Below are 26,711 nucleotides of genomic sequence, written 5' to 3'. Positions count from 1 at the left end.
CGGTAAAAGGAAAAAAGTAAAGAAGAAAGTGACAGTGGATGAACAGAAGAAGAAGAAGAAAAGGGTTTTGTGTGTGTCGAAGTGGATAGTTCCTTCCTTCAATTAATCTCCGATCCGAAACCGAATGGGGATTCTGTACGCGCTGGTTGGTCGTGGATCGGTGGTGCTGGCGGAGTTCAGCGGCACCACCACCAACGCCAGCGCAATCGCGCGTCAGATCCTTGAAAAAATCCCCGGCAACAACGACACGCACGTTTCTTACTCTCAGGATCGCTACATCTTCCATGTTAAACGCACCGATGGACTCACCGTTCTCTGCATGGCCGACGACACCGCCGGAAGTTCGTTTTCCCGATCCGTTCTATTCTCTTCTCTTCAGCTCAATTCCTAATCGTTTTAATTCCTAATTTTTTCGTTTTTTGTTTTTGAACTGATTTTTCTTTAGGGCGAATTCCTTTTGCGTTTCTTGAGGATATTCATCAGAAGTTCGTGCGGACTTACGGACGCGCCGTTCACTCCGCTCAGCCTTACGGGATGAACGAGGAGTTCTCTAGGGTTTTGAGTCAGCAAATGGAGTATTACTCCAGTGATCCTAACGCCGATAGGATCAATCGTCTCAAAGGTGAAATGTCTCAGGTATCGTATCGATTTTATGTTGTAATTGAAAATTGAGAACTAATTGCGCCGGTGAGTGTGTGGCTGAACAATCCTAACAATGATAATTAATAAGTTAATAACTAGTATAATTGCATTTAATTCAACTTCAGTTCTGTTCTTACTTTTTCAGCTATTCAAACACTGCCTAAGTTCAATGAACAAGATAATTGTTCCTTAGAAATGTAATATAGACATTAAATTTATAAGTAATGGGACAAATACATCTAATAATGACTAATGAGAAGCATTTCTATTTGATATACACTTTGAATTTTACATTTTATACTTGTGTCTAGTTTGGATGTTTGGATAAGCTTTTATATAAGCACTTTAATAAGAGAAGAAATAGGCACCAAGTCAAGATGATACGGATCAACCCCTCCTCTTGCGTTCTTGTGCCAAAGATCTTACCATTTCCGAAATAATTGGAGTTACATCTATTTTTCCATTTCAATTCAAGAGTTCTTATGTGTTTCCACGCCCCTTCCAGACCCCGAAAAAATGGACAAATTGCTTTTCTTAGGAACACATATTTGTTACCAAAAAAGATAATGGTAACCCCACCATTAACTACTTCAATTTAATAGTAATAAAATACATGCTCTACTAAGACAGAATTTGTAATTTGCTATACTCTTGCATAGCAGGCAAAGATTTAAGAAATAAAATAAACCAAACTTCTCCTTCAAGTTAAAATCTAGTCACGCACTTTAGCTTTTAGAGAAGATATTATAAGAGAGCTTTTAAAAGTTAAGGTGTATCAGACTATAAGTTCATTTTAACTTGTGGGAGAAGCTTGATTTATTTTACCTCCTTATTTTCTTCTCTCATAAGTGTTTGTTGAGAAGTTTATCCGAATTGGGCCTTATGTTTGTTTGATTCACTTGTGCTGTTCTCATGGGTGTTCTATTTTCTTTTGGGTTCTTTAACAGGTACGGAATGTCATGATAGAAAATATTGACAAAGTTTTAGATAGAGGTGATCGGTTGGAATTGCTGGTCGATAAAACTGCTAATATGCAAGGAAACACATTTCGCTTCAGGAAACAAGCTCGTCGCTTCAGAAGCACTGTTTGGTGGAGAAATGTCAAGCTTACGTATATTCTTGATCTAAACCTCAGTCTTATTAGTTGAACTTATAAGGAAAAAATGCAGTCTCTTGAATGAATCTGAAACCTTTTCTCCATCCTTTTTATATTCATAAATAAATGGAATATGTGCCAATACCCTTGGAATCATCTAGAGTAAATAGATAATTATTTGATAGGATTCTGATGGAAACCACCTGGGTTTAAACTTAGGTTGTTGGTTGTGTGGGGATTAAGGTAGAGGTTCTAGGTTGGAACTTGAAGTGTTGGCAAAAACTTCCCAATGTGCCAAAACATTTTTCTTGATAGAATAATTCCACTGTTAAATTTTTATTAAATTATAAAAGAAGAAAAATTATTAGAGAAAGGAAGACTAGAAGATGTAGAAGTGAAGAAGGTTGGAGGAAGATTTACACCAATGAACCATGAGCAACTACATAAGGGAACTTGATATCACACTTTAATCCAAAACCTTAAGGCCTAGGTTTATGGGTTTTCTCCTCACTTATATGGTACTCAATTTTTTCACTTTTATTCGATGTAGAACTTCACCTCACACTTGTACTGCAACACTAGAACACACCCATTTCTCACCAAAATTACCAAAAAGTTTATTCAGAAACTATTGCACACCTGAGTAATGGAGAAATAAATGAGACAGTTTCAAACTTAGATATAGCCTCTGTTTTGGTGTTGGAAACTCATGTCATGCACTTTCTAACAAAAACACGTGTACCAATATAATTCTATGGTTATTAATTTGGACATATTCCAATTATGTCCAATGGTTCAAAATCAATTCTATCCAACAAAATAACAAATGGGCCCTTACTTGAACACCCTTAAGTGGAAGGGCTATGTGAGGATTTCTAACTTACAACATGTCAATAGTATTAATTAATGTAAGTATTTGTGTGGTGAGAGAGTTCAATTAAGTAAAATTTGAATTATCTCTACTATCGTACTTTTAGAATAATTTCAAATAGTAGGCAACAAACTTGTTTCCTTCATACAACTTCATAATACAATTAATCAATCTTTAGCTATGATTATGCTCAGTTTTTTGGGTCTCACTGACTAAATTGATTGCATGTTGCAGGATTGCACTTATAGTCGTCCTACTAGTGATAGTTTATGTTGTATTGGCATTTGTTTGCCATGGGCCTGCGCTACCATCTTGTTTTTAAGTGAAGGATTGGCAAGTGAATTTTATGTGTGCTTTCTTGTCTTCTTCAGCTTGCAGAGGTCACTTCTTTTTTATCTGCCATTGTTATGCAGACTCCCATTTCTTCAACTTAATTTCTGGGTTGTCCACTTTTGTGCTAGTAAATTTCTTGTAATAGATTCAAGTGTTTTGGGTTGTATTTTTCATTATGAGACTTGAGGGGCAAAAAAAAAACTATTGTATCATGTTATTTATTGTATTCTCCTACCAGCCCAAAGATTTGGATTGAACCAGAAAATGGCTGAGATTTTGATTGATGTATAGTGTTGCAGCGTGAGGTTGTCAACGTGTCATGGATGTTCTCTTGTTCAAGAGGGAGAAGGGTAAACCTTAAATTCCATTTGTCCCTTCATAGCTTAGTGAAGGGAGATTTTATACTGCTCGGCCAGGTTCTCTTGTCCAGTTGATGCATGTGAACCGCATAAGCTTAATGTATATATTCTTAAATTTATCTTTTTCTGTTTTAACCTTTTTTATGCGTCAAGTGTTAACTGTGAAGTATTAAGGTTCGTGACTTTGTTTTCTCTTCGGGTTGGTGATTCTGAAATGGTCCAAAGAAAAGTGATTGTGATGTGAGAGACCCATGCCATTATAATCAGCAACAACGTTTCTGATAATCTGATCTATGGTTTTAGTAATTTATGTCATTTTTGTCTTCGTATTGCAACTTGCAAGTTAGTTTAACTTAATTTTGAGGAAATAATTCCTTTTTCAAAAGTTATTACACAATATTACATAAAAATTATTAAAACAAGTTGAACCAAACATGGACTATATGAATAGCAGTTAGGACCAATTTAGTAAAAAAATATTCCGCAAAATATGTTTTAAGAAATAGATAATCTGAAACTTAAAAGTTATTAATTATATTGTTTCTGAGAATGGAAATTCATTCTGTATGACATATTGTACATGCTCTACTTTTTTTTTTTACTGGAAAGAAAAAGTACCTGCTCTACTTGTACGTCTGGTAATGCACTTTTAGTGAATGGTGTTTGGGATGGTAATAGACAGGTAACATTATGCTAATGCTAGTCCATTTCTTTTTTATAACTATCTACTGTAATCCCATTTCCATAAAATGATAAGTGAGCGAGAAGAGTCTTACATTAAATAAAAATCAACATATTGAGTAAGGAAGTAAAAATGATCAACAAATTTAATGTTTTTTAAGATTTTGAATTAAATTTGATATCAAAATCACTTATATAGTTTATTTATTGTCATGGAGTCTATAAATATTTTTTTTGCTAGTGGAATCTATAAATGTTGACAATTAAATAGTTAAATGTAGCTTTCTTGTTATTACTTGTAAACCCTTCCCTGGAGATGTATTGGCCAAAGCTTTCTTTTTAGTATGGTGAATAAAATATAAAATTTATATTATTTATACTTTTTATATATTTTTTTATCTTTTTTGGTCACGTTAATTATTTTATTTCTCATTTTTAATTCTCTCTTTGTTGTGTAATTTTTTTGGGCAAAATCATCACATGGTTTTGTGCAAACCTTTTGGGCACTCCGTGTCCAAGAATTGTTTCCTTTTTTTGAAGGTGATTTTATGGTCAAATGTTGATTTGGGTGATTGCGACAGACTTAATTGAAAAGTATATCTAAATTAATCTCAATATGAAATGTAGGCAACAAGAAAGGGAATTGAATTCGAAACATTAAGCACTGAATGATTGATGTTGTATATTATTGTTTATTACAGATATGTAATAGTGTACTTTGCGATTTTGTATATTCGACACCATGCGGGCATAGTTACTGATGAGATGTTAGATACTCCGAAGGCTCCATTTATAGTTGTTGGTCTGTTGGAGGCTCTTGCTGCTGCCACTGGAATGGCCGCAGGAGGTAACTAACTTTGCACCCTTTTGAATCACATTTTCAACTCATTCTAATTTCTTCCATCACTACATCAAGTTTGTTTTATTTTGCGATGATGCACTGATATGATATTCATACTATATAGTATACAGTAGGCCGTTAATGGAAATTTTGTTGGTGTTAGTTTGCTTCATAGATTTAGAGTGGAATGTGTATACTCAGACTGCAACTGTGTAACATTGATTAAAGAATATTTCATAGAAGTAGACTAAAATACTCTTATTTAATATCTCATTATTTTGTAATAAATTGTTATAGTCTCTACAATGCTTATACTTTCAGTGTTGACAATGTACAGCATAAATAATGATGCTGATGCTGGAGGGTAATGCACCTTGGACTGCTATAGTTAGAGATGCTAAGAATATATATTATCTTTTAGTTGTGTAATTTTATTTCTCCACGATAATGGTCAGAGTCTGAATCTGGCATACATATATTCTTAATTCCTGTTACTCTTGCATCTGCGTGATTGCTCTAGAGGATGATAATATGTGTTTAGCTCATATATTTACAACTTGTGTAGGTGTTTAGTAAAATGTAAAATAAAGTTGGGTAATTAATTTAGAGTGTGTTTGGATAGAGAATTTTTACCGAGAAAATTAATTTATCAGAGAATTTAAATTTCTGTGATCTAAAATTCATGGATGTTTTTTTATGAAAAATTTGAATTTTTGGAATTTTAAAACAAAATTTTAAACAACTAAAAATGTGAAATTTCAATTTCCTTCTAAAAGGTAATAAATTAAAATTATCTTCTTAACAGAAGAATCTTTTAAAATGTTAGCTTATTTTCTTTTTAACCTTCATTTTCTCTTACACCTGAAAGTTTCGAAATGTCATTCTTGAATTCGTGACGTTTCCCTCACATCGATAATCCTCATATGCAAGAAACACCGTCTGAACTTGTGGAGCATCGACCGAGTGTAGGCGTATGGGAACACGTAGAATTGCACCCGCCAGTCAGGAGAGCAGGCGTTGCTATCCATCACGCAACGAAGGGTCTGGGTCACGTCTTGCGCTATTGACTGAATGTTGTCGGGTGTGGTCGTGTAAGCCGTGGTGTCCCGGTCTCCCTACAACTTCCCATGCCGCATCAATATTCTTTTCTTTGGAAGCAAACCAATCATATCTTCTCTTCTCTTTGCATTCATTTTCTTTCATTCTCACAATTTTAATTTTTTTTATTCAAACACAAAATTTTGAAAATAAAAAAATTTCAATTGAAGTATTTAGAATTTTTAGAATTTAAAATTTATCAGAATTTTAAATTTCCTCGTCCAAACACACTTTTAACCTATTCTTTTGCAGACTTTTCTAGTGTGACAAATACTCCTGTCAATTATTTATTTTTCTTGGGAGAAGATATGAAGTCAACCAATTACTCGGATGCTTTCTTGTAACCATTGGTGTAGTTGTTACTGAAGCAAGGTCAGTAGTACATCTAATTTTATTAAAGATCTTAGACCATGGTGACTCAGGTTATGAGTGTCAAAAAGGATGCATTGTTGAACCATGATGCTACAGTAATGAACATGGTCTACAAACGATTTTGTCAACAAACTAATTCTGAAAGTCTAGGCATCTTGTCACAATTATTATTAGTAGTCAAACAAATGGATTTAATGATACTATTACTCTATTAGGTTTGTTTTTCAAAGGTTAAAATATGTTTTTTTACTCGTAAATATAAAAATATTTGAAATTTGTCTTTGTAAAGTTTTTATTATGTTTTTTGTCCTCACAAAATTGAGGTGTCATTTTTTGACCCAAAAGTAGGTTTGGATAAATTCGAACTTACGATAATGATTTTTTACATTGGTTAAGCTTATAATTGATGTAAATGTGACTTTTTATATTGATTGTGCATATAACTGATGTAAAAAAATAATGCATGTAGGTTTTGCTGTCCAAATCTTGTTCCCGACCAAAAAAGGAACATTTCAATTTTGTAAGGATAAAAACGGACTAAATTTTTTATAGAAATGAAGTCTGAACATTTTCATATTTATGGAGATGAAAAATATATTTTAACCTTCTTTAAACTCTGAAGTCTAAGAAATTGTTGCTTGTTGGTAAAAAAACTACTTTATTGGAAAGTCTCATGTGACATACCTTAATTAATGAGGTATTGTTCAAATACTTACGAGACAACTTCACTTAATCCTAATGATTTTAAACATGAAATATAACATAATGATTTCAAATGTTAATAAGTTAATTACATGTTTCATGCTGGACAACAACGTCAAAATTCTTGGACTGACAGAATTCTCTCCTAAGGCATGTTGAATAAACATTGTAAATGTATGTTACTATTATAAAGTATCTGAGTCTGGTACAAGCTATATGATATTTGTGTTAACTTTCTAAGGCCTTCTTATTTGTACCTTTGTTTACTATTGTAGTGGAGCTGGTGCTGGGAATTCATTAAAGGAAGGTGGTATGTTTTGGAGTCTTTTGATGATAGTTTCATTTTTCCTCCAAGCGGCTGAAACCGTGCTGATGGTTATCATGGTTTAATTTGTTTTATCTGTTCATTATTTGTATGTTGAGAATCAATTCGCCTTCCAACATTTTGAGTTTTTCTATTCCCCCCAACTTTCAAACTATTTCTCTACAGTTACACTGCCCTTTTCATACTTTGCAGGAAATAATCTTTTTGGATTCATCCCGAAAACTGAAGGTTCGCACAATAGTGAATTGTTTTAATTCATGTCTATGATAATTATGGCTTTCAATGCTCTTCTTAGGCCATTTGACAACCTGAATTATGCAATAACACTTCTGCTGCACTCACAAGCACATGTGTCTCAAACTATAATGCAGAGAACAATATTACTGAATTGTAGTATACGTAAAACTTTCACTTAATTGTGCTTCCAAACCACACTTTTCAGATGCATGCTGCTAAACTAGTCCTATTTAAACCTGACATTTTTTTCCTGACATGGAATATACTAATCAGTATTCAATATTATCTGAAATAGGGAGGTTGTTGTATGGACCTTTTTGTTGTCAATTCATACGGATCCGCTTTCCAAGTAGGTGTCCTGCAATCTTTCATGAAATATATTCATCTTTTGGATTACAATTAAGTGTTTACTATATAAATGCATTTTAGTCGTCTAAATGCAAGAATATATGCTTAGTGTAGGCACTATTCGTATGCCTTCTTCTTCCCTTCTTGTCAAAATTATGGGGCATCCCCTCAGTCAACTACCAAACTACCTTAAAGATGGTGCAGCCTGCTTCCTAGATGTTGGTACATTAACAAGCGGTAAGCTATATTTCCTTTTCATATTGTCATATCGTCTAGTGGTAAGTTTGGTGTCCACTTAAAAATGAGGGTGAAAATTTCAGGAATGAGCTATGAAAAAAATTGTGTGAAAAGTCATTCCTAAATATTTCACTCCCAATTTTAAGCACGTTACCATACTGGCAAGATTACCTAGATCATCTGTCTCTTATACAAGGCAAGATTGCCTGCATGTAAAATTTCTAGAAGAAGTGCAATTACCTGTTTGATGAGTTGACTTAAAATTCCCATTTTCTATTCTTAGTTTAATGATAATTGTAATGAAAGAAACTGATTTATGGTTCCAGGATGTGATGGTGCCCCTCTGCTTCCTCTGCTGTTTATTATTGTAAACATAGGTTTCAATATTGCATTGCTTCATCTCCTGAAGATCTCTTCAGCTGTTGTATCTTGTCTTGCTTCCACATTTTCAGGTATGCGAATTGTTTCACCGAGAATAACTGTACTGAAGTTCATATTGGTGCAATTATTGAATGGTCTTCGACCAACATATGTCCATGGTCCTAACTAATCTTTATGTGACTAGTATTCGAAATTTTCAATTTATTAGAAAGAGTTAATGAAACTTGGTTACATGTTATGATAAGATTGGCCGGAATCATGGAAGTATCCATGGTCCCCACTAATTTCTACATGATATATATAGCCGAATTTTTCAATTTACAGGAAAGATTTAATGAAACTAAACTGTGTGTCAAGTGAAGATTGATTGAAACCATGAACACATGGTCATTCAAAACCATATAAGAATTTCTTGTTTATATTCCCACCTTGCTCTGGAATTTGGGAAACCAAGGGAGGAGAGTTATGATGAAATATTTGTTATTTTCCCCCAATACAAATACATGCTAATGCGAAATTATGAGACATACCCAACTAATGCAATTTGGCTTTGTGGCAGTCCCAATATCCATCTATGTGTTCACCATGCAATTGCCATACCTTGGTGTTGTGATAGCATATCAGGAACAGCAAACATAACACCAGGAAGCAAGGGCATTAAGGAGCAGAAGCAAGATCAAGAGGTGCAGAAGCAGGATCAACAGGTACAGATAGCAGAGAAGCCCAAAAGAAAGGTTACTAGGCCTACATACCTGAAGGACTACGCGTAAGGGTAATCTGGGAAACAACATCAGCTCAGCTTGACACCATACACCATACTCAGGTTGATTGTACCTTGTCCCCCTTAGCTAGACAAGTATAACCGTATAGAATATTCCTGTAGTCAGAAGAGTACAAATTCTGTTACTAGGAACTCTTATAAATAGCCATGTAAATAATCAATCAAGCACAAGAAATAAGACTTCCCTTGCGTAATTCTCTCTTCTTTCTCTTAAGCTTCTGGAGGTACTGGCCCTCGAAGCCAGCTTCAATTCTGCACCTAACATGTTGCCTCCTCTCTTCCAACAGGCTTTATGGCTGGGGCCATCATCCTCATTTTGGGCTTACTCATTTATGCTTGTACCCCTTCAAATGGTTCCTCGGGTGCTTCCTTCTCAACTTCCACCTAGGAAGGCTAGAATGAATGAGTTGACATGTCATTGCATACAGGACAATACCACAAGGAACTAATCTAGGTTCACTTTTAGGAGATGGCTATAAGAAGGAGAAAGGAATAGGTTGTTCTTGTAAGTTGTAATAGTTGTTGGTAAGCATTTTTTATGAGCTAAGCTCAAGTGAGAAAGAAAGAATCTAGAGTATAGCTAACAGGTCCCAAGTTCAATTTTTATGTAAGCTAAGGAAAACAGTAAATAGAGAATAAAAGTCATTTTGTTGACTGGGGAAATGATATTGGACCATTTGGATGCAACATGTTCTTAACCACTAAGTACAGTGATTGAGTATATACAAATTGGTAAAAAGCACTGCCAAGTTTGTGATATTTTTTGCCAAAATACTAAGTCGTACTAGTAGAACTTTTTTTTTGGAGGAATAACCGGCAGAACTTAATTCCCATGAAATAAATTTAAAGGAGTAATAATAGTTAAAAGAAATATAATAACCCAAAAAATGTATAGAAAAATTGTATGAAAAATTCAAAAATACCTTTCGGCTCTGTAACTGTTTTAAAAAAAATTGTTTTAGTCATTCTACCCAAATGTTATTTGTCCAAATTCTTTCACAATGGATACTTTGAAAAGAAAAAACACGTGGTTGGATAATAAGAATGCAAAATTAGAATGAGTTATCATGTAAATGACTAGTAATTCACCCAGGACAAAAAAATGTAAATGACTAGAATTTTTTATTTAGGAACACGACATGTAAGTCAAATCTCTAATGATATTTGGAATGAGGGAGTAAAACAGATTTTTTTTTTCAAATTACATGACTAAAAAGATTAATTTTAAAACCAAACTTATTATAAATTTGAGAGACTAAGCAAATAAAAAAATAAGAAAGATTAATAATATTGAGTCATTTTTGTTTTTGTTTTTGTTTATCAAATTTAAATTTTTTAGTCGTTTGATTTCGAAAAATGCTCTTTTAATAGTTTTCATAAAAAAAAATAAAGATCCAGTAACCCAAAATCAATTTAAGGTTTTTTCTTTATAATGAAGAACTAAAAAAGATTTTTTGAAATTGAGGGACTAAAATAAATTAAATTTAGGGGAAAAAGAAAAATAAGCCTAATTTGAAAGGAAAAAATAATAATTAAGCCATTAATAATTACTATGATTAATAATAAAAAATACACAAAGAATCGATAACAATTGATATAAGTTATATCTCTTGACTATGATATAAGGTTCGAACGCCAATAAGTATAGAACAATAAAGTAGAAAATAGACCCGTATTAGAAGATGGAATACTCATCCGTGTGCTGGCTACTAACAGTTTTCACTGAAAAAAAAATTAATCACTTTTACTATCAATATCAATATCATAGTTAAAAAAAAACTGAGAAAAAAAAAATGAATTGAGCATTTGACTATTTAAGTGTCCATAGCATTTGACTCTTGAGCACGAGACGATGTTTATATAATCAATCTGTCAAAACCAGTTGTGTGTATTGTTTCTGCCAGGCAAATATCAATAGCAATAGCAGCAATGTCAATGTTGAGATCAGTTTGTCAGTTAAGGGTGGGAGTCACAACCCAAAAACCTTGCCTCCATCCCTCAATCTTATTCTCCTTTTCCCTCTCTCACAACACTCACACTCTCACTCTCACATCTTTCCCCAGAACCTTCCGTTTCCACCCACCTTCACTGCCTCTTTCACCCTTTGTGCCCTTCATGCCTCCCAAAGCAACAGGTCCCTCATTCTCTGCAAACCCCCTTAATGCTTCTTTTTCTGAATTTTGTTTATGATTGCATTATATTATCTATCAACACTTTTTTTGTAAGATGGTAAAAGAAATTTCATAAAAAGATGTAATTTTTCATTAAAAAAAAAAACTGTTTTTTAAACTTTTTTTCAGCTTCGTATTGCACTGGGGTTAGTGGTGCTCTGCAAACCCCTTAATGCTTCTTCTTGTGAATTTTGTTTCTGATAGCATTAGATTATGTATCGACACTTTTTTTGTAAGATGGTAAAAGAAATTCATAAAAAGATGTAGTTTTTCATTTAAAAAAAAATCTGTTTTTTCAGCTTCGTATGGCACTGGGGCTAGTGCTGCTGCTGAAGGTGATAGGCCAAGGGAGATATTGGTGCAGCATTTGTTGGTCAAAGAAGATGACCAGAAGCTTCTGTTAGATATTCAGCAAAGAATCTCTTCAGGTTAATGACTCTGAGGGAATTCTGTTCTTTTTCTCCTACCGATGTGTGGGGGTTAGGTTTTGGAAGATATTTATTTATTTCCAGTTTATCTTTTTAAGGCTCTGTTTTTGTGCGTTCAGGTGAAGATTTGAGTGATCTTGCTGTGGAATATTCACTGTGCCCATCCAAAGAAGAAGGAGGGATGCTTGGGTGGGTCAGAAAGGGACAAATGGTATGCTTTTAAGATTCAATTAAACCTTGTTTTTAGGCTTTACTTGAATTTGCAACCTTTTGTGCTTTGTTTGAAGGCGGTTTTACCGCTTTCAGATGGTATTCATCAGTGATAAATGAATCTGTCTTTATCTGTTAGAGGAAAAGACACAGTTACTGTGAACTTTCTTTGGGAAGGTGAGAAACGGGACAAATTAGATATTATACTTTTTCTTGCATTTAACTTAACTGATTATAATTTTGCGGTATGATTCTGTAGAGGAAGCAGATGAGGTAGTGATCTGGTTACAGTCACAGAACTAGAAGTGCTGTTTTTTCTCCCTTTAATTTTACTACAACAGTGCAATTATGTGATTGATTGAAAATATGTCTGATGGTGAAAATGTGACAGGTTCCTGAATTTGAGGAGGCTGCATTTACTGCACCTTTAAACAAAGTGGTAAGTTGCAAAACGAAATTTGGATGGCACCTGCTTCAGGTTTTATCTGAAAGGTATTTCCAGGCTTAAGTTTCTGTCTTCTGAATTGGATGATTAAATGTGTTTAATTTCAATGAAAATTTATTGAATATTTAGCTTTCGATAGAGCCTAATGGTGTCGTTTTGATCCAATTGGCCAACACCGCCTAGTGGAATAATGCTTGGTGATTGTTGTTATTAGTTCCAACATGTGTTCTTATGACTTGTAAATTTTCTACTTTACCTGATAGGGAAGAATCAATTCTTCAAGACATTCAACCTGATGAGCTGCATGTGAAAATTCAAGATCCCAGCTTTTTTGACGGGGCACAGTTAATTGATGTGCGAGAGCCTGAAGAAGTGTATGCTCATATTTTCTTCAACCATAATTAGTTTTGAAAATCTTGAAATGAATTATTGTCTGATAGCATTTGGTTAAATATTTGTAAATAGACCAAGTGACTGATTATAAGTTGATATGATTGGCAATAAGCTTAAAAAAAGTGAAAATAAGATATAGTTCATTGAAAGTTTTGAGAGCATTTCAATTTTCAATATTTATGCTCTTTTGACATCTCAAAGGCAAGGGGATCTACTTTTATTTGACTGGTTGGGATATTCATTTAGTAGCTCTTACACTTACCTGCATCTATTTTTCTTTTGTTCTGTTGTTTTTGGAATCATCTTCCTATGTTGCTTAATTTTAATTTAGTAGCTGATTTGTTTTTTCTTCATTTAAATGACATTCTCAACATGCACAGGGCCAAAGCATCTTTGCCAGGATTTACCGTTCTTCCCCTCCGACAATTTGGAAGCTGGGGGCCTGAAATAACTACCAAATTTGACCCTCAAAAGGATACTTATGTTCTGGTAAGTGCAGTTTTTCTTCTAAAAGATGTCATTTCTATTAGAAGATATCCAGGAAACTAGACCACTAATGCCAATTGATTACTGTTCTCTAAATTGATTGATTGAAACTGGAGTTCTTTGAATAGGTTCCTGCCTTTGCAGTCCAAGTTTGAATTTTTAGAGGCCTTTCTTTCGAGATATTTAAGAAAGCAATAATTTTGAATTTTAAATTCATCCATCTTTCTTCAGAATAGTTTACTATTTAATATTTAATATTGTATTCTGTCTGGCCGCACAGTTAACTTGTTGCTGCAATGCACAAAATGATTAAATTTGGATCTGATTTTAGAAAGGCTTGTTCTTTTGTGTGTCTGTGCATTCAATAACTTGACTTCTGAATGCAGTGTCATCATGGCATGCGGTCATTACAAGTTGCCAAGTGGTTGCAGTCACAGGTATTTTTTTTCCTCCACTTTTTGTCAGGCCTTCAAGTTCAAGTGTGTATGTGTTTTGCCTCATCATTTGTTTTACTTACTGATATTACAATGCAACTTCCAAGCCATGCAGACAATTATTGTTATACTGTAAAATTGTATGACTTTTAGACATGTTGCATGCGTTTGTTGCTTTCAAGATAGAAATGCTTTTGACTGTAGACAACTAATGGATAAACAGTTTCAACTTTCAACTTGATCAAAGAAAATCTCATGATGGTTTTTAATACCTATTGCTCACCAATGTCCGTATCTCGAAATGGATTTGACCAACTTAGGAATTAATTCTCATTTTCACAAGTTGCAGTGAAGTGGTCATTGTTTGTTCTTTGTAATTTAATGAACAAGGTGTCAATGTAGGATGACAATGTTTTTTTATATGTCACGCTGGTTGTTTTCCATATGATTTCTGATTTTCCCTTGCCCCTTTTTTTATTTTCATGTAAAAAAGAAATGTATGTCGGAATTGTTGATTGCTGAACTTTTCAGGGTTTTAGGAAAGTATACAATCTTTCTGGGGGAATCCATGCCTATGCTGTCCAGGTTGATCCATCAGTTCCCACATATTGATTTACAATGTAGTCCTTTACTTGTCCTCTTTCTATCTTTGAACATGAGAGCAAGATTTTGTGGGATGTCCATGTTACCTTTAGGAATTGGAATTCTCTTGGTACGGACATGTATTTATTTTGGATTAAGAGTAAGAGGCTACATATCAAGTGCTAGATTTTTTGTGAAGCTGGCCTTGGCTGTGAGGTGGTTTATGATTTTCTCAGCAAGTAATTGTTACTTGTTTTATCATATTTTTTTCTGTGTAATTCCCTTCCAAGTTTCAATACTATGGCTCTCTATTCCTGGCTGGAATCATAGCTGGGTTAAGGGTTCCTTGATTGAGTACCTTTAATTTTATTTTTTTTACTAAGGAGTTTAGCTTAATTGATTGAGTAGGATGTGTGAATTATTTCAATTTCTACGGATAAAAAAAACATACAAGCTGTTTTTCTTGACAAAATTATCAAAGTGATAAAAAGAACCTTATTTGTTGATAAAAAGCTTTTTTTTTATTCGTAAAATTTTGGACATTATTGGTTAAAAGCTTTTAGATTAGTATTTGTATTGTAATTAACTTTTCTTATTCTAATTTATTTGAGCACAGTAGAGTATTTTGAAAACAAACTCAATTATTAGAAATAATTTCCCCCCTTTTTGTGCATTTCAGTATAAAAAATATTTTTATATAATTTAAACAAAACAGATTATTGTTAAAGCACTTAATAATTCTGAATAAAAATTATTTTATGGAATTAATTATAACAACTGATAATAGTTATAGTTGATTATTGAACTCATCTTTTCATAGTAAATCCAATTAGTGCTAGTTACACTCTCTTCCGAATATTCTCTTTATGATTAATTAAAATTTATTAAAAATTATTAATTTTAATAGGTTTTATTTCTTAATTAATATTTTTCTCTTATTTATATTAAATGAAAAATAAAATCTATTAAAATTAATAATTTTTAATAAATTTTAATCGATCAAACAAAAGTATTCAAAAAGAGTGTTAGAGAGTGTTACTAGGATTCCTGTTTTCTTATTTATCATCCTTGGCTCACGTAATGCTTATTTTCAGCTCCCCATTCTCTTGCAACTAAATGCACAACCTCAATATAGAGAAGAACAATATATAATAAGCTCTGTCAAATGCTTAGAACGTGAAATCAAACTTTGTAAAGTACAAATAGAAATTAAATAAGTTCCAATTGAATAATTTCCTTTGATTCTATTAGGAATAGAATATTTGCATTTTTGCTCAGTTTACAAAAAAGAACATTTCGTAAATTTAGATGAGGAAAATAGAATACAAATTCATTCATTTTTTGTTACGTGGAAGACTAATTATGTATAAAAAAAAAGAGAGAGACTAGTTTCATTACTTTATGAGAGAAAGGTGATTTCTGCTTAATATTTGACAAAAAATATCTATGGAAAATCTGTTTTTCTCAACCTTTTGAGTTTTGCTAAGTAATTTCCAAATCTTTAAATTGTCTTTCTCTCTCACATCCTGATCTCGCATTTTGCTGATTTGATTGCTTATACACTGCGTAATCCTCCCCATTCAACATGGTGCAAACAAATTAATTACAGCTTTTGTAATTATTATGAGAAATTTCGTGTAAAGGATTTGGTATTATTGATGAATGATGCAGCATCCAAAACAAAAATAGAGAACAGGTATGGGGACAAACGCATCTGATTTTGAATTAAATTAGTCAGGGTTATATATTATTTTGAGATACCGATCCATTATTTTATTTTAAACTAAAAAGAATTGAAAAGAATAAGCCACGTCGCGGCAAATAATCTAATTATTAAGAGCGCTCTTAATAATTGTTGCAATGGAGAGTATTGAAATAATCTTATTTATTAAAAATAACTTGCAAAAAGAAAATCATAAGTTACCTTCCTCAATTTAACTAAACACTTTCAATTTTCAACACAAGTTATTATATAACGAGTTAAGGCCGAATAAGCTTCATAAGAACTTTTAACAAAGTCATATAATACTTTTAATATGACATTACATTATGAGTTTCACTTATATATGAATCTTTTTATTGAAGGTAATAATAAGATTAAACCAATATTAGAGCGACTAATAATATATGACTTTGATTTATTCTTACTTAATTTTTTCTACAACACATTCTTTTTTTTTTCTCTTTCCATCATATATTATTTATCCTATCACATATTTCTCTTATGTATAAAAATAAACAAATTGTTAATGAGGGAAATACATCATAAGTAGCATAGTTGTATTGACTCAAATTGAAAAGAAGACGGTATATATTCAAGACTAACTATTGCTCATGATCAAGACAAGTTTAAGTTTAGACTTGGCACATTTTCACTATAATTAAAAACAAAAACTATACATTAGCATGCGATGTTAGTAACAACTTGCACCTTGGAACTAAATTGTGTCCACATCTTTTGACCTCCACGTCCTTTGACATGAAAAAACAGACCAAAATCCATTTTTATTCCCTCTCCGAAAACTCCTCCCCACCCTTGTTCGTATTAAACCTTACCCTTCCAATGCGACTCTTTCCAATTCCTTCAATCCAATTAATGCCTCCCTCTAATTAATTTTCTTCACAACCCTTTTAAACACCCTTTCAAATTTCCCCATTCCTTTTTTTTAGACAATTTTTTCGTCTCCCAACGTCAAACACTTTCTTTCCTTAATGCCAACACCTTCCCTCCAGAAAACAACAACAACAACAACAAAAACATTGTTGTTCTTCCCTGAAACCACACCACCTTGACCTATATATATCTCTCCCTTCAACCCTTGTGTTCCTGTTCTCCCTTCTATTCCACCATGGGCAATTGTTGCTCAGGTGGCACCAATGACACTGAGGACAAAAGAGAAACCAACCAACCAACCAGTGACAACGGAGGCGGAGGCGCGACTGCAACCGCAACCGCAACCGCAGCCGCCACCACCCCGCCACCATCATCTAAGGCCAAGCAGTCGAAGCCGGCTGCGATCGGGCCGGTGCTCGGAAGGGCGATGGAGGACGTGAAAAGCACTTATAGCATGGGGAAAGAGCTAGGGAGAGGGCAGTTTGGTGTGACACATTTGTGCACACACAAGAGCACAGGGAAGCAATATGCATGCAAGACCATAGCGAAGAGAAAATTGGTTAACAAGGAGGATATAGAGGATGTTAAGAGGGAGGTGCAAATCATGCATCATCTCTCAGGGCAAGCTAACATTGTGGAACTTGTTAATGTGTATGAGGACAAGCAATCTGTTCATTTGGTGATGGAGTTGTGTGCAGGCGGCGAACTCTTTGATCGCATCATTGCAAAGGGACATTACACTGAACGTGCTGCGGCTTCATTGTTGAGAACCATTGTGCAGATTGTTCACACTTGCCATTCCATGGGAGTCATTCATAGAGATCTTAAGCCTGAGAATTTCCTTCTCTTGAACAAGGATGAGAATGCACCCCTCAAGGCCACTGATTTCGGTCTCTCCGTTTTTTACAAGCAAGGTCAATATTTCTCTCTTCTTCTGCTCTTCTTTCTTTCTTTATTACATTTTAAACCTTCCCATGAACAACCTTTTAAATAAATAATTTTATAATTTTCATAATCTTTTTCCTTTTATTTAACCCTCCTAACATTAATTTGTTGTCAATTTAACATTTGAAATATGTTGCATGTGAATTTGAACGTAGTTTTAACCTGGTTGTATATGATAAAATTTATTATTTTAGTTATTGATTTTAATAATTGACTATCATACCATTATTATTCAATTAAAGGTATAAAAAAATTTAAATGAACAAATTACGCATGGTTCAATATTTGCTTGAACATTTATGATTAATAACATGAAAATAATTTATACATAATGTGGTAGTTTACTTTGCAACATGCAAAAAAAAAATTAAATAAATAAAAGAGTAAGTTGAAAGCAAATGAGCAGGAAAAAACAAAGTTATTACTCATTTGTCTATATATGTGACAATATATAGTGTTTGAGAACTTCAATACACGAAGGTTGAAGGAAGAAAGAAAAAATAAATTAATGGTCATATAAATAATAAATATTAAGGGTGAGGGAGAGTAAATAAGAAGATAATTTTTGCAATTTATAAGAATTCTTGATTTATTAATAAATGTATAGCTTAACTCTCCTATTAGATCACTACTCTCATGATGGCTGCATTATCTCTAAAAAACAGGAAGCATAATCTCCAAAAAAAACTTCAGCAACCATATAGTGCAGAAGAATTTTAGTACTGCTGTCATAAACTTGCAACATACATTGTGCAAAAAATTATAATGCCATAAACTTCTTATGAATACAGATTGTCATTTTTTCATACTCAACTAACATCACATTGTATCTTGTCCCTCAAAATTGCATTTGCAATACTGCTGGCCCATGAAACTTCAATATCTATACTTGTGCTCTTTACACTACTTTCATGGCTATAATATAAATAGCATATAAGTTAATTTATATTGAGACAAGGTCCTGCAACAAATTGTAGAAACAAACCTATCATATTAATCACATCATATGTAACTTCTTTTAAAAAACACTAAGACTATTTTTTTGGTATTGACCTTAATTTACCTCAGATTTTATAGATTTTCAAACTCTTATTTGTATACCATACATATATACATATACACAATACAATACATAAGGGGTCAAATAAGAGGATAAGGTAAAACATGAAAATAAGTGACACAAATATTACCTTAAAGCCACATTCGTGACATGTTGCATTTTTCACAAAAAAACATCTTTGAATCAGGGTAGACAGACTTGTTGCATGTGCAAGCACTATATCACCCTTCATTATCATCTACGACATGTTTTGCAGTATCGAAAACTACATAAGAGGTATCCTATAATTTGAAAATAAATTAGTATTAGAAATAACATATATAATATCATTTTTTAATTTTATATCAACAATTTTTACCTCAAAAAAGTCTTTAAGAGCACTTGTAGTCTTCTTGGGTGTATTATACAGAAATCCCCTCTAACATACTTAATGCAGCTAAATTAGTTAATTGGCTCAGACCTTGAGAGGGTGACTCGAGCGTTGTTCTTCAAAAAATCATGAATAAATAAAATCAGCCTATAAAAAACTTTGACATTACTCTATTTACCATTTTGCGATATCATCACCTTTTTGCCAATTCCTTTACTTCTTCACATTCAGCTTTGAACACAACCCTTGTACCACACATACAATTTTGAAGATGTATTTTGTATACATTTTAAAACAAATAAATATTAAATTAAAAAGTAAACAATGACCGTACCGCAGTTGACATATATTATTTAACAATATCTCTTAAATAATTAGAAGACAAAATTCAAGTGCTTTGGAAATATTTCACTTTGGCTAGATGGACTATTACAACAACATTTTTAACTTCTCCATATGCAAGAAATGCATTAAGTTCATCCACAAATAGACCAAACAAAGTACACTCTATGCTAAACCTTTTTTTCTCCAAAATATGGAAAATAACAAAGACTTAAATAAATTAAAAACCATATAAAACACCATATAGAACTAAATAGAAAAAGTAAAAATATCTCTTACTCTTCAGCCTCTATTTGGATGACATTCATTTTTGTCCTCCTTCCATTTTTTTCATTTTCTCTCTCAGTCCCAATACCCATCAGAATATCCATGACATATATGCAAATTAAAAATTTTATCATTTTAACTTGACCACATAGTATAATATTTAATTTAAAAATTTAACAAAATTTTATGATTGCAAGGAATAAAAACCTTACCAACCAACTAAATAATCACTATCATAACCACCTCCAATAATGTCTCTCACAGATACAAAATCATAGAGAGAATTTGGAACAGTTGCATTATCTACCAAATGCAACCTTAATGGGGTATTGAAACACAATTTTGTGTTTGTGGTGGGTGGTTCTATAAATACTGCTTGTCAGCAACACCAAAAAACTAAATAGAATATACTTTTCCTTCTTGTTAACTATTCTCAAACTTATAAATGAGAGTTTTCTTCAACAAAATCATGCACTCTATCTCCCTACATTCAAAACAGAGTAAAAATATATAAAATATCACAAATTAAAAAAATGCAAAAATGAGCAAACCTTTGAGTCCACCAGCACCACCTCCATGGATAATGGTATTTTGCTTGTAGATGTTTGTTTGTGGATTCAAACATGATATACCATTCACAAACGAACAACTCTAACCATGATTCTCCAACTCTCTTTCTCAGCATTAATCTCAACAACTTAATAAAAAAAACTCTCTTTATGGTTTGACAATTAGCACACAAAATCGAAAAACCCTAAATCACATATTTATAAGAGTTATAGGTTATGCAGACTTTGCGTATAAGGCTCTGAAATAAAGCTCCAAAGCGAAAAATTTTAAATTTCAAATTTTAAAATATTTAAATATTACCATAGCTCTTGTCCTCACGATAAGGGTTTATGAGCTACATTTCCATTTTGGCGATTTTTGCGCTCCTTTTTTGCAGCTACATAATGGAAAATGATGTTGCCATATGATCCTCCAAGAAATCTCCATTTTCGTTAAACCACTTTGTCCTAGAGCCACCTTATGCTGCATGCTTGCATGCTTTTGTTCGATTTCCCTTCCCCAAATGCCAAAATGTAGTTCTTTTGACTTATTAGAATTCAGGTTTGCTTTGGATGTGGAAGGAATTACCATTCACGTGAAAACACTCTTCCCTAATGCCAACTGCTAGTGGCGTTTGCTTTGGTGTTTACATCTGGTTTGGATGTGAGAAGTACACGGGAAGGTTTTTTCTCTTCTCTGTTTCGTTTCATTGCATTTCTTTGACCCCATTTTAGGAAATTTTGCAGTTCATTCTTATCAGACAGACAGTTACACTTTTAAACACTTTATTTTTTAATTCTTTTATTTTTTTTTTATTCAGGATTCTTAATTGTCCTAATTCCAAATTAAGTTAAAATTTAAATACGTCATTTTGGTCTGATTGGTCTGATGAATGCTAGAATGCCAATTGTTAAAAGTTTCCATTTGAGTACCCTTAATTTGTTAATAGTATAGATTTGTCATCAGGCTTGGTTTAATGAAAAGGAGAGTTAGTTTAATTAATTACCATGGAAGAACGTGCATGGCATGTTTATTTTTTAGGGTCATGGAAAAGATTTTTTTAGAATGGATTCATGGAACTAATAATTGGCTCTTTTGTTATTTTTTAAAAAAAATTAAATCTCATCATGCATATAGGTTTTAAAAAACAGTATGTGAACGCAATTTCGGCTTCAGCGTCAAGATTTTTGAGCTCTATGCAACCATAATCTGAATGCACCTTTTGTATTTATCCGTCATTTCTAACAATATCAAGGACCACAACAAAACTACAACCACAATTCAAAACCTTCATTATGACAAAATCACAACCTTGACCGGAATTTAAAACTTTGTAGTAGATATTGATAAGAACTGATCATACCACCAGTTTTAATAGAATTTTTATTTAGAGTTTTCTGCTATAAGATTGAATGTGTGATTAAACATCAAGCTGGGAGACTGCTTAAGAAATGGACAGAATTATCAATATAATCTTAGGATGATAGCACAATTTTCAAATTCTAATGAAGCATACTCTAATAATATGGAATTCATCCCCTTTTGACAGGAGAGATGTTTAAGGACATTGTTGGCAGTGCATATTACATTGCACCCGAGGTCTTAAAAAGAAAATACGGACCGGAAGTTGACATTTGGAGTATTGGTGTCATGTTATACATTCTTCTATGCGGTGTTCCTCCCTTTTGGGCAGGTTTGTATTCATTTACTCAAATCTTAAAGCTACTTCATAACCAACAAAATATAATTCTTCTTAAATTGATGGTATATCTGCACAACTTGAAACTGAACCAAAACATAAAAATGGTTTGACAGAATCCGAAAATGGGATATTCAATGCAATCCTACGAGGCCATGTTGACTTTACAAGCGATCCATGGCCATCCATTTCACCTGCAGCAAAAGATCTTGTAAGGAAAATGTTGCATTCGGATCCCAGGCAGAGGATGACGGCCTACGAAGTTCTGAGTACGTATAATATTGACTTCCTTTCTATGAATTCGACTACATGTTCTTGATTTACATATTAATTTTACTATAGCCCGGGCAGATTGGTTCAATGCAATTCTAATAAAGCACATTTTACTTTATGTGAAAAACAGATCATCCATGGATCAAGGAGGATGGAGAAGCACCAGATACACCTCTTGACAACGCAGTACTGAATAGGCTCAAACAGTTCAGAGCAATGAACGAATTCAAGAAAGTTGCTCTAAGGGTAATGCTATTTTAGCTTTCTCTTCATTCTTCGTGCATATTTACATTCTAGTTAGAAGTGGAAAAACAAACTAATTATCCTGATGCAAGTCACAGACTATAATAAATTGAACTAAAAAAACTGAGTTTTTAAAATCCAAAACTAATATGATGTTAAATCTACATATGAATATAGGTCATTGCGGGCTGCCTATCAGAGGAAGAAATCATGGGATTGAAGCAGATGTTCAGGGGGATGGATACTGACAACAGTGGAACCATTACAATTGAAGAGCTCAAGCAAGGGCTTGCAAAACAAGGGACTAAACTAACGGAACAAGAAGTTAAGCAATTAATGGAAGCTGTAAGTTATCTCTCCTTTTCAAAATACTGCATATGACAAAATAGCTTCCCGGCAGTAATTTTTCTGATGCCATTACTTAGACTATTTTCTTTTTTCCCTTCTGTATATTACAGGCAGATGCTGATGGCAATGGAACCATAGATTACGATGAATTCATTACAGCAACAATGCACATGAACCGAATGAACAAAGAAGATCATCTTTATACTGCTTTCCAATACTTTGATAAAGATAACAGCGGGTAAAGAAAAAACAACTAGATTGAATATATATCAGCCTCCCCTTTGGAAATTGATTGTTAAAGGTTCTAATCTCATTGCTTTGTCATAATCAGGTACATTACCATTGAAGAACTAGAGCAGGCACTCGTTGAGTTTAACATGCATGATGGCAGGGACATGAAGGAAATCATTTCAGAAGTTGACTCAGATAATGTAAGTCCTATACTGAATGAATTAAATACTCATAATTCTAAGAGGAGTGTTTGCACCCTCCTGCTAATACATTTTCTATTAAAGTATTATTGGTCAAAATTTATTGAAAGCTACAAAATCATAAATGAAACTCATTAAATTAATTGTGAGACCCAGAAAATCATGTGACCAAAAAATCGTGTGATTTTCATGAGTGTGTTGCTAACACTTCTCTAGTTCTAATACAAATAACTTACTATCACATATGTGCTTAACAATTAGCATACTACTGTACAGCATATCTAAATCATGACTGAAAAATTCTGAAAAACTTGTATGTCTGTGCAGGATGGCCGGATTAACTATGATGAGTTTGCTGCAATGATGAACAAAGGAACACTAGAAGTTGGTACCAAGAAGAGGCGTGATTCAACCGTATATTAGTTGGGGACTATGTAAAGATATTTAACAGGTATCATCATGTCTTTAAGCCGTGTCTTTGGGTGGTGCAGATGATGATGAGTGAAATATCAAGGAGTGTCCAGCATGGTAAATGATTGGTTGGACTGGGGATATATGTGGGTAATGGGTCAGGTCAGGGTGGAAAACAATTAGAGGGGGAAAAGAACTTAAACCAACCTCTGAGAAATGTTAACATATGCTAGGTATTTGATTGGTTGGTTTTGGTTTTTTCCTTTTCCTTTTCTTTTGCTGGGAAAAATTGCAACAGATCTTGTATTGTAATCATTGCTCACTTAGGAATCAAATCAAAAGAATTATTTATTTATGCACTGATTCCTTTTCAACACAAGGTTCAAATACATTCGATATTAAGTTTATATTTTTTTATTACACTAGGCTCAACACATCAAATGCCAATGTCAAACCAAATGAATTCAGATTAGGAAAACAGAAGGAAAAACCCTCAAAGAAGAAGAAACCTCATATAACTTGACTTGCAGAAACAAATTTCAATGATTCTCATTCAACATTTTCAATAGATAGACAACAAACAGAACGCAGAAAAAAACCTAAATTTACCAAAGACAAAAGTCCTTCTAAAAGCCAGGAGCAACACCGTTCGAGTCCCCCCCCCCCATTTCAGACTTTTGAAAATACAAAAGAAAAATAACCTAGAAATTATCCCTGTTTTGCCAACTCCCTCTGTTTTTGTTCCTTCTCTCTCTATCTATTTTTTTTTAAAAAAAAAATCTTCCGTATCCTCTCTTTTTTTGCTAACCCTCACGCTGACGGAAGCATAAACAATAAAGCATTATACAAGCTTTCTTCTGTTGAAACTAATGCCAAATTCAGCTGCGTATCTAGATTCAAATGTAGCATCAAGGAAATTAACAGCGATTAGCACAATACATTGTAGAGTCAATGCAATGTTCAATTCGATTCACTCAAAACGTGTGTGGGAAACATCGTCACCATTGAGTTTAACCGTTTATACTATTCAATAGCAACTCGAACGGCAACACAATTAAACCAAAGTAAATACAGAGGCGAGTTTCTCGAAAAACCCTAACCAACAACCACAAGGCACTTCCGATGAATTTATATTTGATTTCATTCTCACAAATAACATCGTAAACATGAATTCATACTCACTTATACTTACTCCAACAATAACAGTACAATAAAACCACCAAACAGAGTCTCGAAAACCCAAACCCTAACCCTAGGCACTTCCGAGAAGGAACGAAGTATTTTACATTTACTTATCTTTGGTGGAGACGCCGTACTTCTCCTGCATGCGCGCGATCTCGTCCTCCTTCTTCTTCTGATCGAACTTCTTGCTCATCTTCGCTTGTTGATAATAGAGAACGATGAGGTAGCGGTTGGCGACGTTGAAGCCGGAGAGGTGGTCGACGGCGGTTTTGGCGTCGTAGATGTCCTCGTAGACGACGAAAGCGGTTCCGCGAGTGTCCTTGTTGGTGCCGATGCGGATCTGGCGAATGGCGCCGTATTTGCCAAAGATGTCGTACATCTCCTCGCTGGTGATGTTGAAGGGAAGGTTCCGAACGTACAGCACGCGGTTCACCTCCGGCGGAAGCCGCGTGTTCCCCTTCCGGAGACTTATCGCCGCCATTGATGCACAGAAAGTGAGTGAAAATTCGAGAGAGAAGAACTACTGAATAAGTAACCTTACTGTTGACTTAGATTTTTGTTTGGCTTGGGCTCGGTTTATTTATAGTGGCGTTGAAGATATCCACTCGTTTAAGAACCTTCACAACAAAAATATAAAAATAAAAATAGTTTAAATTTAAGATTTAATTTTAGACTAAATAATCTTTGCATTAACAGTATATAGAACAATTATATTATAGTATAAAAATTAATTAATAGTAATTTTTAATTAGTTAATAATATAAAATTTTTTATATTCATAGTATATAAAAAGTAAACTCTTGATTTTTAATTTGGTTTCATTTATAATTTTAGATTACTAAAAAAATCATATTAATTATTAAAACTAATTTAATGATGGGCCTTGCATTATATTTAGTTTAATTGTATTGGTAAACAATAGGTATTGAAATATAAATATTATCTTCACAAACAACTCGCATAGGATGAAAAATTGATTTGTATTTGATGGGTACTCGAAGAGTAATATCCATGGTGGGAAGTGAAGTTATTCTTTAGGTATAAATTTGAGGATAAATGAAAATGAATATAAGTTTAATTAGGTTATTTATCTCACTTCACGAATATATTATTTTCTTATTACTATGTTACTGGTACACGAAATATTATTATTTAATAATTTTATTATCGATTAATTTTTATTGAATAATAATATTTAATATAATTTTTTATTTTAATTATTTTTTTTATCCATATGAGTTGAACTTTAAAATTTTATATAAAGAATTTAAATTCAATTTTTCTTGAACTAACCACATATATTACATTTATTTATTAAGAACCCAACACAAGTCAAAATAATTTATGGGACACAAACATTTAAAAATGAAAATAGATAAATAAGCAACATTTTTCAAAATAAATATATTTTTCTAAAGTAAATGAATAGGAAAAAAAATAGTAAATAGAACCTTATGCAGAAAGCAACAAGAGAAAAATTTTGACCTACCTAAAAGTGGCGCGTACCAGAAATTAGCTTGGCAA

The 26,711-nt window shown here is 33.1% G+C and overlaps 4 protein-coding genes and 1 pseudogene across 4 annotated transcripts; 4 read left to right on the top strand and 1 right to left on the bottom strand.

Annotated features, from left to right (window-relative positions):
* LOC114401241 (vesicle-associated membrane protein 711) lies at positions 1 to 3,545 on the top strand. The gene is made up of 4 exons (XM_028363710.1): positions 1 to 341; positions 446 to 636; positions 1,590 to 1,753; positions 2,844 to 3,545. The coding sequence occupies exons 1-4, from the start codon at positions 125 to 127 to the stop codon at positions 2,929 to 2,931; spliced, it is 660 nt and encodes a 219-aa protein (XP_028219511.1). The 5' UTR covers positions 1 to 124; the 3' UTR covers positions 2,932 to 3,545.
* Positions 3,546 to 4,466: 921 nt separating this feature from the next.
* On the top strand, positions 4,467 to 9,991 carry LOC114401222 (annotated as a pseudogene).
* A 1,145-nt stretch (positions 9,992 to 11,136) lies between these two features.
* On the top strand, positions 11,137 to 14,835 carry LOC114401212 (rhodanese-like/PpiC domain-containing protein 12, chloroplastic). Its single transcript, XM_028363678.1, has 8 exons — positions 11,137 to 11,438; positions 11,775 to 11,903; positions 12,023 to 12,114; positions 12,505 to 12,605; positions 12,822 to 12,932; positions 13,332 to 13,440; positions 13,824 to 13,874; positions 14,403 to 14,835. Exons 1-8 carry the CDS (start codon positions 11,234 to 11,236, stop codon positions 14,481 to 14,483), a joined length of 879 nt encoding a protein of 292 aa, XP_028219479.1. The 5' UTR covers positions 11,137 to 11,233; the 3' UTR covers positions 14,484 to 14,835.
* A 2,310-nt stretch (positions 14,836 to 17,145) lies between these two features.
* LOC114401201 (calcium-dependent protein kinase 34-like) lies at positions 17,146 to 24,357 on the top strand. The gene is made up of 8 exons (XM_028363668.1): positions 17,146 to 17,981; positions 22,150 to 22,293; positions 22,416 to 22,568; positions 22,703 to 22,818; positions 22,993 to 23,160; positions 23,274 to 23,401; positions 23,495 to 23,594; positions 23,922 to 24,357. Exons 1-8 carry the CDS (start codon positions 17,303 to 17,305, stop codon positions 24,015 to 24,017), a joined length of 1,584 nt encoding a protein of 527 aa, XP_028219469.1. The 5' UTR covers positions 17,146 to 17,302; the 3' UTR covers positions 24,018 to 24,357.
* Positions 24,358 to 25,009: 652 nt separating this feature from the next.
* Positions 25,010 to 25,754, bottom strand: LOC114401231 (splicing factor 3B subunit 6-like protein). Its single transcript, XM_028363698.1, has one exon. It carries the CDS (start codon positions 25,666 to 25,668, stop codon positions 25,294 to 25,296), a length of 375 nt encoding a protein of 124 aa, XP_028219499.1. The 5' UTR covers positions 25,669 to 25,754; the 3' UTR covers positions 25,010 to 25,293.
* Positions 25,755 to 26,711: the final 957 nt, after the last annotated feature.

This window comes from Glycine soja, chromosome 2, assembly GCF_004193775.1.
Source record: "Glycine soja cultivar W05 chromosome 2, ASM419377v2, whole genome shotgun sequence".
NCBI lineage: Eukaryota > Viridiplantae > Streptophyta > Magnoliopsida > Fabales > Fabaceae > Glycine > Glycine soja.
Note: the sequence above shows the minus strand (reverse complement) of the source record. Positions and strands in the feature narration are given on the sequence as shown.

Excerpts from the sequence above, each read along its gene's own strand:
- LOC114401231 (XM_028363698.1), bottom strand. The coding sequence starts at position 25,668 with ATGGCGGCGATAAGTCTCCGGAAGGGGAACACGCGGCTTCCGCCGGAG.
- LOC114401212 (XM_028363678.1), top strand. The coding sequence starts at position 11,234 with ATGTCAATGTTGAGATCAGTTTGTCAGTTAAGGGTGGGAGTCACAACC. Across the intron at positions 12,933-13,331 it reads GTGCGAGAGCCTGAAGAAGT|GGCCAAAGCATCTTTGCCAG; the intron begins GTATGCTCATAT and ends CAACATGCACAG. Across the intron at positions 13,441-13,823 it reads AAAAGGATACTTATGTTCTG|TGTCATCATGGCATGCGGTC; the intron begins GTAAGTGCAGTT and ends TTCTGAATGCAG.
- LOC114401201 (XM_028363668.1), top strand. The coding sequence starts at position 17,303 with ATGGGCAATTGTTGCTCAGGTGGCACCAATGACACTGAGGACAAAAGA. Across the intron at positions 22,569-22,702 it reads GACGGCCTACGAAGTTCTGA|ATCATCCATGGATCAAGGAG; the intron begins GTACGTATAATA and ends TGTGAAAAACAG. Across the intron at positions 23,402-23,494 it reads TTTGATAAAGATAACAGCGG|GTACATTACCATTGAAGAAC; the intron begins GTAAAGAAAAAA and ends TGTCATAATCAG.
- LOC114401241 (XM_028363710.1), top strand. The coding sequence starts at position 125 with ATGGGGATTCTGTACGCGCTGGTTGGTCGTGGATCGGTGGTGCTGGCG. Across the intron at positions 342-445 it reads GGCCGACGACACCGCCGGAA|GGCGAATTCCTTTTGCGTTT; the intron begins GTTCGTTTTCCC and ends ATTTTTCTTTAG. Across the intron at positions 637-1,589 it reads TCAAAGGTGAAATGTCTCAG|GTACGGAATGTCATGATAGA; the intron begins GTATCGTATCGA and ends GTTCTTTAACAG.